At 40.7% G+C, this 16,268-nt stretch overlaps 1 protein-coding gene across 6 annotated transcripts in view; it reads right to left on the bottom strand.

Annotated features, from left to right (window-relative positions):
- The window catches only part of LOC133556373 (multiple C2 and transmembrane domain-containing protein 1-like), a 439,257-nt gene that overhangs the window by 129,047 nt on the left and 293,942 nt on the right, over positions 1-16,268 (bottom strand). For all 6 annotated transcript variants that reach the window (XM_061906234.1, XM_061906235.1, XM_061906236.1 and 3 more), the window contains one exon: positions 511-627. In XM_061906234.1, coding sequence (XP_061762218.1) covers positions 511-627 — 117 coding nt within the window. The remainder of the gene's footprint in view (positions 1-510; positions 628-16,268) is intronic.

Below are 16,268 nucleotides of genomic sequence, written 5' to 3'. Positions count from 1 at the left end.
AAATATGGCAATATCGCGAAATGATCAAGTATGACACAGAATGGACCTGCTATCCCCGTTTAAATAAGAAAATCTCATTTCAGTAGGCCTTCAAGACTAAATGGTGTAACTTCACAGTTGTAATTGTATTCTTAATTAGTGCTTTGTCCTAAAGTGTTGTCTAGTTACAGTAATCTGTTGTGATATTACAAAGGATTTTGATGTTTTACTGTGTTATATAAGGGTATATTTAAAGCCATTTGTTGTAATCTTACAGTACATTTTGGTTACAGAATGTATTTATTTATTGACATATCATATACTGGTTATTTTTTTACAGTTTGTCTGATTGATCCCAGGGAGATGAATGGCTTCTAATGGGGATCTATTCTAAACAAATAAACACGCCACTGTGTTCAAGTTCATGTTTTGTAGAAGAGAAAAGAGCAAAATGCCCTCATGAAATAACGCCGTCACCACGCGTGCGTTGTGTGAGGCGTAATAAAAGAGAGGCGGAAGGATATCACTCACCACATCTTGCCTGGTGTCCTTGCCCGACATGATGAGGATGTAGTTCCAGGCCAAGGGCAGCAGCAGAGCCAGTGGTATCATGTAGAGCTCAAAGTTCCAGACGACCACCACAAAGAGCTGGAAGGAGAGAGGGTGAAGATGTTGGCCTGACAACGCACACGTTCATACGCAGAATCACAAGCTGTCAAAATAAGAGCAACACCCTGACCTTGCAGGCTCTTTTGGGCCGGAGGACGATGGAGACCAGGGACAAGACCCTCGTCCCTTCATGCCAATCAACCCAGGGGTTGAGGTCATGTATCATTTCTAGAGCCCCCCTCCCCAAAAGACAGCATGTGACCTCACACCTGCCACACCCTGAGACCCTAACCTTGTCACTCTCAGCCCCAATAGTCCCACTAAGACTTGTATGGCTGGACTCTAACCCCGTCTGCCAAAAAATCACAACCCGAGCGCCACCCCTCTCATCACCAGACAAGAGCGGCACCGTCTGAAAATTAACCTTTGCTGAAACCCCCAAATGTGGCTTTGACAAGTCTTTTTTATTCTCTGTGGGAAAGAGATATGGCTAATGATGGAGGTCGGCTTAAATTATGGCGGCATTGAAGCATTTCAGCTGATGCTAATGGGCTATTTTGTGGGAATAAATACCACAGTGGTGGACACTCAATCTGGAAATTATGGAAATATGCAGTGATAATATCACCACACACTTGTTATACAAAGTTAAATTTGAAACAATAGAGTCATTATTAACTAAAGCTCAAAAAGAGTGCGCGTGTGCGTTTAGTTGGGTTAAAAAGTAGGAGAAACCACAGCTAAGCCACACACACACACACGCACACACACACACACAACGTTCTTGTATTTGTTACCTTTTTGAAACCTCTGAAAAATGCCTACCTCTTTAGGACCACACTTTCTAGATATATAAAGATTTATATTTACAACATTAATAATATATACATACTGAGCAAATATAAAAAAGGTAAGGTTTTAGTTATATTTGTATTCTTTTATTTTTTTTGTTGTTAAATTAGTTTTTAATCTTCATTATTTACTTCAAGTTATTACAGTTTTATTAATTTGGGCCAAAGGGGGCGCATTTCAATTTCTTACACACTTTTTATTACATATGTTGGCCAGAGGGGGGAGCACTACAAAATTTTACACACACTTGTCATTTCATACATCGACCAGAGGGGGAGCACTTTTAAAACTGACACAGTCAATTTGAAAAATCTCTCCTCTTTGGGAACACTTTAATTTTGATATATTCCACCTCAAAGGGTGCAAATGAGATCTCTATGTTTAGTTTTTTGTAATGTGCTTAAGGCCGATCACAAACGAGTCACAGACCACATATGGCCCCTGTGCCGCACTTTGGGCAACCCAGCTGTGAAAGCTAAGTGTTAATGGCCACTATAGTCTTAGTACAGTCGTGTATTTGTTCATATGGGACGTGGGTTGTCTTATGTCAGTACCAGAAGTCGTACAGTAAAATCAGCTGTTTACGTGGCGGGTTTTTTCTTGGATGAATAGGGAAGTCCTATAGCTGCCGTCCTGTTTTAGACAGATGGATAGATAGATAGACAGATAGATAGATAGATAGATAGATAGATAGATAGATAGATAGATAGATAGATAGATAGATAGATAGATAGATAGATAGATAGAGAGTACTTTATTGATTCCTTCAGGAGAGTTCCCTCAGGAAAATTAAAATAAAATTATCATATATTGCTGCCTCCGCACCTGTCAATGTTTACTTTTGTATGCACATTAAATAAAACAAAAATTCTGACTTTGGAGCAATATTCAGACTCTAATATTTGGCTCTCTATAAGATGCAATGGTTTCGGTCCTTACTTCTTCACCGATCCTCATATGGAAGCTACTTTTCCTTGTTGATGTCTCAAGAAGGGTAGAAATACAATATACAAAATACAAGAACACACACACACACACACACACACAGACCCCCGAAATATGCCTGCCTCTTTAGGACCACCCTTTCTAGATATATAAAGATTTGTATTTACAAAATAAATAATATATACATACTCTGGAAATACAAAAAAGCTTGTTGTGAAAAATGAGTTGGAATTTCACAATAAAAAGGTCACAATTTCACAAGAAAAATTTAGTATTTGTGCAATATTATGATAAAATTTGGAATATTACTCAATAACAGTCGCAATTTTACAAGAAAGCTTAAAATGTTGGCAATATTATGAAAAGAGTCGTAATTTTACTCGGCAAGAGTCACAATTTTATAAATAAACTTTAAAATGTTGGCGAGATTATAACAATTATTGGAATTTTACTTGGCAAAAGTATGACAAAAGTCCTAATTTTATTGTAGAAGCTAACTGTTAATGGTCAATATAGTCTTAGTACCGTAGTGTATTTGTTCATCCTATGGTCACATATGGGACGCCGGTTGTCTTACAACAGCACCAGAAGTCGTAAAATCAGCTGTTCACCTGGCAGGTTTTTTCAGGGATGAATGGGGAAGTCCTACTTTAGCTGCCGTCCTGTTTCATCACAAATTTCTGCCTTTGCAACTGTCCATACTTTTGGACGTACATTAAATCAACCAAAAAATCAGACTTTGGAGCAATGCTCACAGACTGTAGTATTTGGCTCTCTATTAGATGCGATGGTTTCCCTTATTGGCACCATGATTCTGGTCCTCATATGGAAGCTATTTTTCCCTGTTGCAAGAAGGGCAGATATACACACACGCACGCACACACACACACACACACACACACACACACACACACACACACACACACACACACACACACACACACACACACACACACACGCACACACTATATAATTTGCTATGCACCCGCCCACACAAACACGTGAGCAAATGATTTCTATCACCTTAACACAAAGAAAAGTTTGGAGACAAAGTCCGAAAACTTTCAGTCCATGTAAAATTTCAGCTTTTATAAAAAAAAAAAAAAGAGCTAAATATGAAATAAAAATGAGCTATTAACAGAAAAGGATCATGTATGTACACAGATTAATCACACAATTGATGCTCTTTTACCTCAACTGTGGATGGTTACCTAAAAAGGTGGTTAGCTACAAGGTTATAAAACTGCAAAAAATACTTTTTGAGCAAAAAAATTTACATTTGTACAATGTTCCATTGATGTCCAAATGTTTTTTTCTTTTTTTTAAGTTGATTTAAATTATGCAGATGAGAAAGAACCTGTGATTAATCATGATGAATCCAAAATCTAAAGTGATTAGTTTGATTTTAAAAAAGAAAATAATTTGACAGCACTATACAGGCATTTAGTAAGCACTGTATTCCAAAAGGAAGAACATGTTTCATTGGTGTGTGTAGGCATCTAACACGATAGGTTAGTTTAATTCCCCAAAAATATATAATTTAAAATAATTAATGTTTGTTTGATTGAAATCAGAACAAATTGTTTTAGTACTTTTGTTTTGTAGGTTAAAGAGTTTTGCATATTGTTAATGTTGCTGATCAGTTTTGATTCATTATTTTCATTGTTTATTTTAAAATTTGATTTTTTCAGTGTCAAATGATAAAACATGTTTTCAAGTTTAAATAAGGATAAACATTTTTTATTTCAGGCAAACAGATATAAATGTTTTTGTTATTCTTTGTAGCAAGTTGATCTATAGGTATTTATTTGTTTTGTACTTAGTGTTAATATGGATACAATGTTATGTAGGGGTGTATTTTATACAATTTAATAGACAAATTATACTCTTTATAGTCGTGGCTGAGAGTTGGGAGGCGAAATGTTTTTTTGTTCTTCCCAGGGTGGTCTTAACATACAAAATGATTAAAAAGCACTGAAAAAAGAATGAAAAAAAAAAGAAAGAAAAAAAAATCCCACACTTACTAACATTTGCAAAGCAAACATTGTAAAATGACGCAACTTCCCACAAATAATCACCTGGGAGGTGTGTGACATAAATAAATCCAGGAAATGTTGCGTGCAAACGAGGTGGCGACACACAAAAATAAACAAAGGAGTTCTCTCTTGTTCAGGGGCGCCCAAAAAGGGGGAAAGTGAGGACAATTCCAGGGGGCACGTTGGAACTCACTGACAGGGGCCCCTAAAATAGGTCAAATGATGAAAAAAATGTCTATAAGTCCCTGAATTTCTGTGGTTTTAAGCCCTTAATGTCCTGTTGCATGAAATATTCAATAAAACCTAAATATGGAAAAAAAAAAAAAAAATCTGCTTTTTTTTACATTTGCTTTAGGTGGATAACCTGTTGTCACTTTTCCATTCTGCTGACGTGTAGCTGGGGGCCACGTTCTGACTGGCATCAGGAGGACCCAGTAGAGGACGGCATTGCCCCGTCTGTCCCCCGGCTGGGTAACACGAGCCCCGCAGAGCCTGGACTTTTCCTGTGAGACTGGTCCATCACGGCCACCCCCCAAGGCTCACCAGCCCACAACGTAGGCTCCCCGCCTGGGTAGTGGGGTGCCGGAAGGAGCCTGCTGTGGATGTCAGTGACCAGAAATCCAAAACGTGAAAAAGTGATCTGTTTTATGGTCCATGAGAGTTCATTGTGATCACACATTAAATTATTTTAAATACATATTTTAATATGCACACTATGAAAACTGACTTGTTTGTCCTTTCAGTTAAATTGATAAAATGACAACGTACGATACACTGGCAGTTATTTAACAATACTCCCAAAACCAAACAGGACATATAATTATACTTTTTTGCTCAAATATTTTAATTCCAGCTCTAAACAAAAACACAATTGCATGTGTTTTTAAATTATTGTGTCCTTTTGTTTTAATGATTATTCAATTAGTAACATTTGCATAACAGGACTTATTTTACAAAAAAGAATATGTCGCATTTTTTCATTAAAAGGGCAATAATTAAAAATAATCAAATACAATACATGTTTTTTTTTGTTTGTTTAGGATTGAAATTAATTGACACATGCAAACCAAAATAGTTAAACAAAAATACGCCATTTAAAAATATTATGCCCTTTTTAGGATTGCATTTAATACAATGCAAAGTCTCCCACATGGTTAAATATACTTGTCCATTAGGTGTACGATATAAAACTAGCAGAATATAAAATACGTATTATGTTTCTTGCTAAATCTACAATGTAGGCAAATGTTTCAGTCCATAAGTTAATTATTGGATATTGATTACAATATTTTTTTAATCATTTATCTCTTTTTACACACTGTATAAACAATAGATATTATTTATTCAGCAGGTCAGTAATCCAAGAATTACTTTATTTGAAATTAGGAGTGTAATAACAGGCAAAAATCAACGATACAATTGTTTTCGACAATCTTTGCAATTGCATCGCATGCATTTTTGATGCTTGGTTCAATATTAAGAAATCCCCTGAACACAAAAGGACGTCAACAACACCCGAAAAAGTCTGAATGTTTTATTCAAGGAGCCAGCGCTCATGGAGAGCTGGAGCCTGCGTTATTTGTGGCAAAACACAAGCCGGCTCGAAGCCTCGGCACTGTGGGAGGGTAATATTCAGTACTTTGGCTTACATTAACTACACACCGGGCAAACTCCCTCTCCCCCCATGTTCTGTCTCAGTGGAGTGAAACCAAAGTTTGGATTTCAGAGGTCGCCTTTATCTCTCTTACATCATTTTCCATGCTGGCACTAAGTGTTGCCAGATAGCAAGTAGAAGTCCTGTTAAGTTTGATAGAACTAGAGAGACACACAGTGTGTGTGTGTGTGTTTGTGTGTGTCCTGCTCAGGACCAGGCCTGTCACTATCATTCAGTGGTGCTAGACTGCCCCCTGCTGGACTCCAACAGAACAAACTGCACATCCACAGATTTTAGTCCAAGAAGGAAGCCAGAGTCCCTATTTTTTAAATGTTTTATGAAAATAAAATAAAAAGTTGAATTGCCACAAAGCTCACATACTCTTGTCATTCACAAGTGTCTATCTCTGACTTGATATTCCGTGTTAGTTTCAATCTCAACAATCGGCCCTTGTTGCCAAATGGTTCAGTTGTCCCTTGCTGTGGGCAAAGACAAACTCCCGGCTTGCAAACTTTTACACGTTAGGCGGGTCCTTTGAAGAGGAGTCAAAGGAGCAACTTAAAGAGACCTGGAGTGTGTGTTGCAAGACATGTGCACGCGCGCACACACACACACACACACACACACACACACACACACACACACACACACACACACACACCAATAGATGCTTCTGTACCTGTCTTTGCTTTTATTTGATTTTTTGATCTAAATGCAAAGCAGCTGATAGGTGCTCCAGTTTCCACTAGAAGTGGCTCCCTTGTCTGGGTCCTCTTCCTGATAACACTTCCTCCTTTGCCTGACATAAAAGCGCTTGGTATCGTTTCCCTGCCTCCTCCAGCTCGCCGCCCCTCGCCCTTTTTTCCCCCAGGGGCCTCACAAGGCTGCCTCTATTTGCTCCCAATCCAGGGCCCAATTGCAGATAAAGTTACAGCAAATTTGTTTGGAGGCAAGAGCTTCCCAGGCCGGTGGTCCCGGGGGGAAATAACAGCCTTGTGTTGCTGAGCAGCACGTGAACACTGCTTAGCGCCATAGCAGCCCCGGCTTTCCGGAAGGCGAGGGTGTGGCACCAAATTCTGTGGCCTCATACACAACGACTCCTGAAGGGCCCTGCGTCCCACCTTAAACGAGCACACACTTTTTGTGTTTACATGCACTAAAAAACTGTTACAAAGATTTGGTTCAAACCAGCTTTTCAAAACACATTAATTGTTATTTGTTTTTAAAAGTGGGACTAACATCCATCCATCCATTTTCTACCGCTTATCCCTTTTTGAGGTCGCGGGGGGTGCTTGAGCCTATCTCATTGCAGGGCCAACACAGATAGACTAACATATCCTGAAAAAAAACCTAAATATATATATATTTTTTAAAGCGCCAACAAACTCGATATTAAGTTGCCAGAATGTGACTGAACATAATCAAAGTACCTGTCATTATTCACTAAAATACAGTATACAATAATTATGCATATGTCAAATTTACCTTTATTTTAGATTAGCTGATATGTACAGAGATGAATTACGTTAATGCAGCGGTCGGCAACCCAAAACGTAGAGCCATATTGGACCAAAAATACAAAAATACAGGGCTTCAAAAAATTCAAAGTCTTTTCTAAGTGTTATCATGAAGCCAACACTTGACGTAAGTATCTATATTAGCTATAATAGCCTACTATCAAAATGACGTTAAAAGTTTTATATAAATGTTATCATGAAAACAACACTTTACGTAAGTGTCTATATTAGCTATATTAGCTATATTAGACTACTATCAAAATGACTATGTGTCACAGTCTGAAGCAAATCTTCGTTGACAGAAATGTTGAAATATACAAACCCTGTTTCCATATGAGTTGGGAAATTGTGTTAGATGTAAATATAAACGGAATACAATGATTTGCAAATCATTTTCAACTAGGGCTGGGCGATATATCGATATATACGATATATCGCGGGGTTGTCTCTGTTCGATATAGAAAATGACTATATCTTGATATTTGAGTATACGTTCTCACGCAGGACTTTTAGCTGCGGGCGCACACTTTAGGCTCTCCTCGCTCTTTCCTGTGTCTCCTCGCAGACAAGCAGGCGCACATTTGTCACAAACTGTCACGTCATACATCACATACACGCCCTCGCCCAGCAGAGAGCTAGCGGCGTGGCTAATGTTAGCTGCTAATGTAGCCGTACGAGAGAAAGATGGTGCGGATCTGGTAACAAATGAAGGAAGACTTAATTCCCAAGAAAAACAGCAGGGTTTCCTTAGTCTAGCGGTGGTTCGGCTTCAAGTGGGAATATGTTGAACTGACAACTGTAATTTGTCAAGTGTGGGGGGAAAAAGCGTTGCTATAAAAAGTAGCATTACTGTTAATATGTAGCATCATTTGTCAAGTCACTCGCTAGAGGATGAAGAGAATTTCATAACCTTAGTAACATACTACATAGCAAAGGACGAATACTATTTGATTTCCTATTATGCAGCTCATTTTTATTTGACACTTAAAATGTCTCTGACAATCTTGCAACTTATGTTTTTGAAATGACATGAATGTTTGTGCCACTGCTTAATAACTGTTTAATAAATACAGTTTTGGTCAATTGACTTGGTTGTGATTTCCCTCTCTGCATGAAAGTTTAAAAGTAGCATATATTAATGCAGTATGAAGAAGTTTTTTTAATGTAGACAAATAGAACCATCTTACTGCTGTGATTATAAGTATCAAGTGTTAATTCAAGGCCAAGGCAAAATATTGTAATATATATCGTATATCGCGATATGGTCTAAAAATATCGCGATATTATAAAACAGCAATATCGCCAAGCCCTATTTTCAACCCATATTCAGTTGAATATGCGACAAAGACAACATATTTCATGTTCAAACTGAATAACTTGTTTTTTTTGCAAATAATCATTAATTTTAGAATTTGATGCCAGCAACGCACGACGAAAAAGTTGGGAAAGGTGGCAATAAATACTGATAACGTTGAGGAATGCTCATCAAACACTTACATGGAACATCCCAAAGGTGTGCAAGCTAATTTGGAACAGTTGGGTGCCATGATTGGGTATAAAAGCAGCTTCCATGAAATGCTAAGTAATTCACAAACAAGGATGGGGCAAGGGTCACCACTTTGTAAGCAAATTGTCGAACAGTTTTCGAAAAACATTTCTCAACAAGCTATTGCTAGGAATTTAAGTATTTTACCATCTACGGTCCGTAAAATCATCAAAACGTTCAGAGAATCTGGAGAAATCACTGCACGTAAGCGATGATATTACACCTCATAAAACCACTGTCAGTAACTACAGTTGGTCGCTACATCTGTAAGTGCAAGTTAAAACTCTACTATGCAAAGCCAAACCCATTTATCAACAATAGCCTGAAACGCCTCCGGCTTGGCTGGGCCCGAGCTCACCTAAGATGGACTGATGCAAAGTGGAAAGGTGTTCTGTGGTCTGACGAGTCCACATTTTAAATTATATTTGGAAACTGTGGACGTGGTGTGCTCCAGAACAAAAAGGAAAATAACCATTTGGATTGTTATAGGCGCAAAGTTCAAAAGCCAGCATCTGTGATGGTATGGGGGTGTATTAATGCCCAAGGCGTGGGTAACTTACACATCTGTAAAGGCACAAATAATGCTGAAAGGTCCGTACAGGTTTTGGAGCAACATATGTTGTCACCCAAGCAACGTTATCATGGACGCCCCTGCTTATTTCAGCTAGACAAGTGTTACAGCAGCGTGACTTCGTAAAAAAGAGTGCGGGTACTTTTCTGGCCCGCCTGCAGTCCAGACCTGTCTCCCATCGAAAATGTGTGGCGCAATATGAAGCGTAATATATGACAGCAGAGACCCCAGACTGTTGAACGACTGAAGCTCTACATTAAAAAAGAATGGGAAAGAATACCACTTTCAAAGCTTCAAAAATTAGTTTCCTCAGTTTCCCAAAAGTTTGAGTGTTGTTGAAAGAAAAGATGATGTAACACAGTGGTGAACATGCCCTTTCCCAACTACTTTGGCACATGTTGCAGCCATGAAATTCTAAGTTAATTATTATTTGCAAAACAAAATAAAGTTTATGAGTTTGAACATCAAATATCTTGTCTTTGTAGTGCATTCAACTGAATATGGGTCGAAAAGGATTTGCAAATCATTGTATTCCGTTTATCATTTGCAAATCAATGTATTCCACAATTTCCCAACTCATATAGAAACAGGGTTTGTAATATTTATTCCACGACATTATAAAACATTAGTAAACCAGAGGCTACTCATAGGGTGAAATAACTTTTGGAAATTACTGGCGTGTAATGGCCAAAGGTATAGCTGTGTGTGTGTCCAAGTTAAAGTAAACGGCAGGCTGTCTTTTTCTAATGGATTTTTTTACAATGTGTGGCAAGCCAGGTAATGTTTGCTGTAGTTTTGACCAACATGGCACACAAAGAACTATCTGAAATGCAGCCAATATTACATACAGATAATATGTAATGAGATATGCAAAACTAAATTATATACATAGAGGATACAAATAAAGGATGTTAAATGAGCTCAAATATACCTACAAATGGGGCATAATAATGCAATATGTACATACAGATAGCCTAAACAGCATGATAGCATTGATTAGCTTGCAGTCATGCACTGACCAGCACTCCAACAAGTCAATAACATCAACAAAGCAAACATTTGTGCATTCACGCACAGCATAAAACGTTTGGTGGACAAAATGAGACAAAGAAGGAGTTGAAGATTTTACATGTAAATAAACTGTTGCGTCACAGTCCACACTATGGTGAGTTCAAAAACGGCCAAAATTAGTAGTACAAAATGGGTTACCTCCCTGTACTCCGGCTTCCTCCCACCTCCAAAGACATGCACCTGGGGATAGGTTGATTGTCAACACTAAATTGGCCCTAGTGTGTGAATGTGAGTGTGAATGTTGTCTGTATATCTGTGTTGGCCCTGTGATGAGGTGGCGACTTCTCCAGGGTGTACCCCGCCTACCGCCCGAATGCAGCTGAGATAGGCTCCAGCGACCTCCCCCGCAACAACAAAAGGGACAAGCGGTAGAAAATGGATGGATGAAAAACGATGTTCACCAAATACTCTCATCAGTGAAGCATACACACAAACATTAAACAGTGGACTTTCTAAGAATTTGGAAGGTTTCTGTCATGTTTGTCCTAAAAAAAAAAACATACTAAAACAAAAACCTTATTTTTCCCCCATCTTTTTCCATTTTCAATCCTTTTTTAAAAATACTCTCGGGAGCCACGTGGGCGGCCCTAAAGAGCCGCAGGTTGCTGACCACCGCACTAGTGGATAATAAGAGTCATAATGACACAACACTATTAAAAATATAATTATTGGTACAGCTTCTAGGCATTAAGTCTCCACCTAGCTTTTACAGCTATTGACACATCTATTTGTAACTTTAATTGAGGGTCCTTGAACGCACGCAGTTATGTGCAAAGACATGCAAAGGTGAAACATTGTACGATGCTGTGTGTGCGTGTTTATATATACATATATATATATATATATATGCCTTTTTTTGCTGCCCCCAACCAGAGCGATTGATATCGCTCAACACAGCAATATGTGTTGATTGAGCGATTGATGTCCCTCAGTGGCAGCTACGTATTTTAACTGCAGTTGCAGCGCTACGCCACTATGAAGGCGCTATATCAACAGCAGTGCACCAGAAAGACCAGAAGCAAATACCTAAGAAGAAACAGATCGAATCGTGTTGTGTCCCGCTCCTCCTGGTGCATAACGTTGACTGCCATAACAAGTGGATTTCTGCCATACGGAGCATGATACAAAGGGATCACCCGATTCCTACAGAACACTCCAGAATGTGCTGTGAACATTTTTTCTCTGGTAAGTGAACACAGCCAGTAGTGTTAGTTTCCTTTTCCAACCTTTCCTGACGAATTATAATAGATCCATTGATTGAAGAATTTAGTAGAAGTGTGCATAGGATCAGGTAGAGTTTCATGACGGTACAGATCGACTGGTACAAGGTCAACTAAAAGGAGATACCCCAAGAAAGGATTACAAGCATGATGTGTTTATTTAAAAAAAAGTTTCCTCCATGTCAGAGTAACGTTTATGTTTTTTAAGCGTTGCAGATAGTGTTGCGATCCGCTGCTCGTATCTAGACATATTAGTTATTTTTCCTTTCTGGTATCACTCTCCGTCAAGTGACTGTTTATTTCCTGTTTAGCCTGTCACCATGGTAACTCATCAGTCCACCTGCCATTTGAACCTGTTCATTGCAATAATGACAATAAAACTCTATTCTATTCTATTCTACCTGTTTTGTCTAATCACCCTCCTATTTAAGACAGCCTCTTTGTTCATTTCTTCCTGGGTTCATAAATTGCTCTCATGCAACAAGTGACGACTGCTACTTTTTCTACTTTTATTCTCGCTAGCTCTCACGCTATACCACTTGATTATTCCAGTTTTCATACTGATGATTTGTTTTCTCGTTTGTGCTTTCATGCCAAGTTTAGTTTTCTGTTTGTATTTCCTAGTTTTCATACTAGCGTTTTTGGTTTGCCTTTTTATTAGCTCCAGCATTTCTGTTCAGAGCTCTCTTTTTGTTAAATCAATATTTTAAGATCCTACCTTTTGTTGTGTTCACGTCATCGCATCCACGGAGGGACAAACCCGGCATTACCATGCCCACCAGTCCTCACAGTATGAACCCAGCAAAAAAGAATTCCCTCGCATCGAACCAGAGGAAGGAACCCTTCAACTTAGGGTTGTGGTTGGAGCTCATGGCTTGGGAGCAGGAAAGACTCGGCTGTGGGCCTGAAGTCTCCTCCGAAGCCGTTCGCGCTGCCCCGAAGAGGCGGGGGGTCCAGTGGAGGTTTCCCCCTCACGGCAGTAACGCTCCTACTCCACTTCATCCTTCCCATGGACACAGCCAACTTCACTCCGACCAGGATTCACCCTTCATGACCGGTAATCCTTTTGGTTCATTTCCCAAACACTCCTTCAACCGCCATGACACCTTCACAGACTGCCATAGTGACGACATTTGGGGAACGCCCCCCCGGTGACTCAATACCGCCCCCTGTCGATGATATTTTTTCTGAGGATTTTTATATTGTTCACTCTTATTCTCAACCTGTTTCAAATATTGACTATGATTTTTTGGACTCTATAGACAAAACTAAGTTCTATACAGATGTTATTTCTAGTTGCAAACTAAGGCAACATGAGCTACCTACTTTTCTTCCTCCACCTCTTAAGCCCCGTTCCCCGCCCAAGTCTGGGGTTTTTTCTCCTTTTTCAAAAGGACATGTTGGTCAATTTAAAGGGGAGGAGTCTGCCCACCTCCAAACCTCCCACCACCCTCCCTTAAGGTCAGTCCCTGACCATAGGGAACGGGTCTGGGATCCCCGTCTGGAGGGAGGGGCTAAGGCCTATAGCTGTGGTGGGGAAGTAGCTCAGATGCTAACTGTCAAACCGCAACCTCCTATGAGGCCACCTCCACCGATATTCTGCTTAGCTCCTCCTAGTAGACCTCCTCCACCTGTGTTTCCCCCGGTCAAGCCACTAAGGCCACCTAGACTTCCTCCACCGACTTTTCGACTCGCTAGTCCACTACCTCCAGTGCGCCCTCCGCCACCGGTGTTCAAGCCTAGTCCCAGTCCTGGTCCGACTTCTGGCCAACATTGTCGATCAACTCGTAGACTGACGCGTAGTCCGAGTTCAGGTCCAAGTTCTGGTCCGAGTCCTGGTCCAAGTCTTGGTACTAGTCCTTGTCATAGTCCCTGTTCTAGTTCCATCCCAAGCCTGGTTTTCATACCAGCACATGACTCAAACCTGGTTTTCATACCAGCACCCGACTCTAACCTGGTTTTTGCACCAGCAATCGACTCTAGCCTGGTTCTCACGCCAGCACCAAGTCCTCGCCTGGTTTTCGCACCAGCCTCAATGCTAGAACCCACTCTAGCACCAGTTCCTAAGCTAGAGCCCACTCCAGCTTCAGGGCTGGAGCATACACCTGCGTCTACGACAGGGCTGGAGCCCACTCCAGTACCAGCACCACGCCGCCAAGCGCCGGTACCAGCACCACGCCGCCAAGCACCGCCGACGACGGGGCTGGAGCCCACACCAGGGTCGACGACGGGGCTGGAGCCCACACCAGCGTCAACGACGGGGCTGGGGCCCACGCCAGCACCACCGACGACTACGCCTGCATTCACGCCAATGACGACTCCTGCGGCTTCCACGCCACCAATGACGACTCCTTCGGCTTCCACACCTCCGACGACTCCTGCGGCTTCCACGCCGCCAATGACACCTTCTTCGGCTGCAGCACCCGCATCATCCTCGCCAGCTGCACTCGGGCCTGCTTTGGCTGTAGTCCCCGCACCCTCGTCTGCTGCTTCCAAGCCTGCTGGGATTTCGATGCTGAGGCATCGTCCACCACGTCGACCACGGGCGTGGCCTCTGCGAGCTCATCCTCCTCGCCAGACACTCCCTCCTCCATGTCGGCCACGGATGTGGCCGTGCCCGGGTCATCCTCCTCGCCGGGCACCTCATCCTACGAGGCGGCCACTGATGTGGCCTTTTCGAGGTCGCCCGCCAAAACTTTTTCGGCAGCGGCGTTCCACCCGCCGCCGCCACATGATGTGTCCTCGGTGGATTCGGGGACATGCGATCTGGCGACCCTCCACCGTGGCCTCCCTCCGCCCTCCCTTCGTTTGTGAACTTTCTGGTTTTGGGGAGGGGGTTCAAGTTTTTGTTTGTGTTTTTTGAGACATCTGGTATCTGTCTTTTGTTGGGGGGGAATACTGTTGCGATCTGCTGCTCAGATCTACACTATTTATTTTTCTATTTTGTATATTTCTCCGACTCCTTATTTCCTGTTTGCTTTGTCACCATGGTCACTCATCAGTTCACCTGCTGCTCACGCCCCGCACACCTGCTACAGATAATCACCGTCACTTTATAAGCAATCCTCTTTTGTTTGTTCAGCCTGGGTTCATAATTTGCTTTCACGCAACAAGTTACGCCTGCACTCTACATCGTATGTATATTCTCGCTAGCTTTTCACGCTCAGCCATTTGTTTATTCCAGCTCTCATGCTGTATGTTTTGTTTTTCTCTTTAATGTGTCTATGTGCCAGTTTAGTTCTCATTTTTGTATATCCTAGCTTTTATGCTAGCGTCCTTTGTTTGTTTTATTCTACTAGCTCTAGCATTTTTGTTATATAGCTCTTTTTGTTATTTAAATAAATCTGTTTATCTTACCTTTGCTGTGTTCAATTTCGACGCATCCTCGAGGGAATCGAACCCGGCATCACAATGCCGAACCGGCGTCACAGATAGGGCAGACAAAATCGGCCGCTATTTTAAAAATATACATACATATATACATACATACATATATAAATACATACATATATACATACATACACACATACAAAGATATATATTATATATTAATAAATAGATTTTACTAATAAACATAAAAATAATGATATACAAACCACGTTTCCATATGAGTTGGGAAATTGTGTCAGATGTAAACATAAACGGAATACAATGATTTGCAAATAAATGCACAACCAAGACAATATATTTGATGTTCAAACTCATAAACTTTAATTTTTTTTTGCAAATAATAATTAACTTAGAATTTCCTGGCTGCAACATGTGCCAAAGTAGTTGGGAAAGGGCATGTTCACCACAGTTACATCACCTTTTTTTTTTAACAACACTCAAAAAACGTTTGGGAACTGAGGAAACTAAATGTTGAAGCTTTTAAAGTGGAATTCTTTCCCATTCTTGTTTTATGTAGAGCTTTAGTCATTCAACAGCCCGGGGTCTCCGCTGTCGTATTTTATGGTTCATAATGTGCCACAAATTTTCAATGGGAGACAGTTCTGGACTGCAGGCGGGCCAGAAAAATACCCGCACTCTTTTACTACGAAGCCATGCTGTTGTAACACGTAGTTTGGCATTGTCTTGCTGAAATAAGCAGGGGCGTCCATGTTAACATTGCTTGGATGACAACATATGTTGCTCCAAACCTGTATGGACCTTTCAGCATTAATGCTGCCTTCACAGATGTGTAAGTTAGCCATGCCTTGGGCACTAATACACCCCCATACCATCTCAGATGCTGGCTTTTGAACTTTGAGCCTATAACAATCCGAATG

The sequence above is a fragment of the Nerophis ophidion genome, linkage group LG07 (assembly GCF_033978795.1).
Source record: "Nerophis ophidion isolate RoL-2023_Sa linkage group LG07, RoL_Noph_v1.0, whole genome shotgun sequence".
Lineage (NCBI taxonomy): Eukaryota > Metazoa > Chordata > Actinopteri > Syngnathiformes > Syngnathidae > Nerophis > Nerophis ophidion.
This window is presented reverse-complemented; position numbering and strand designations above follow the sequence as displayed.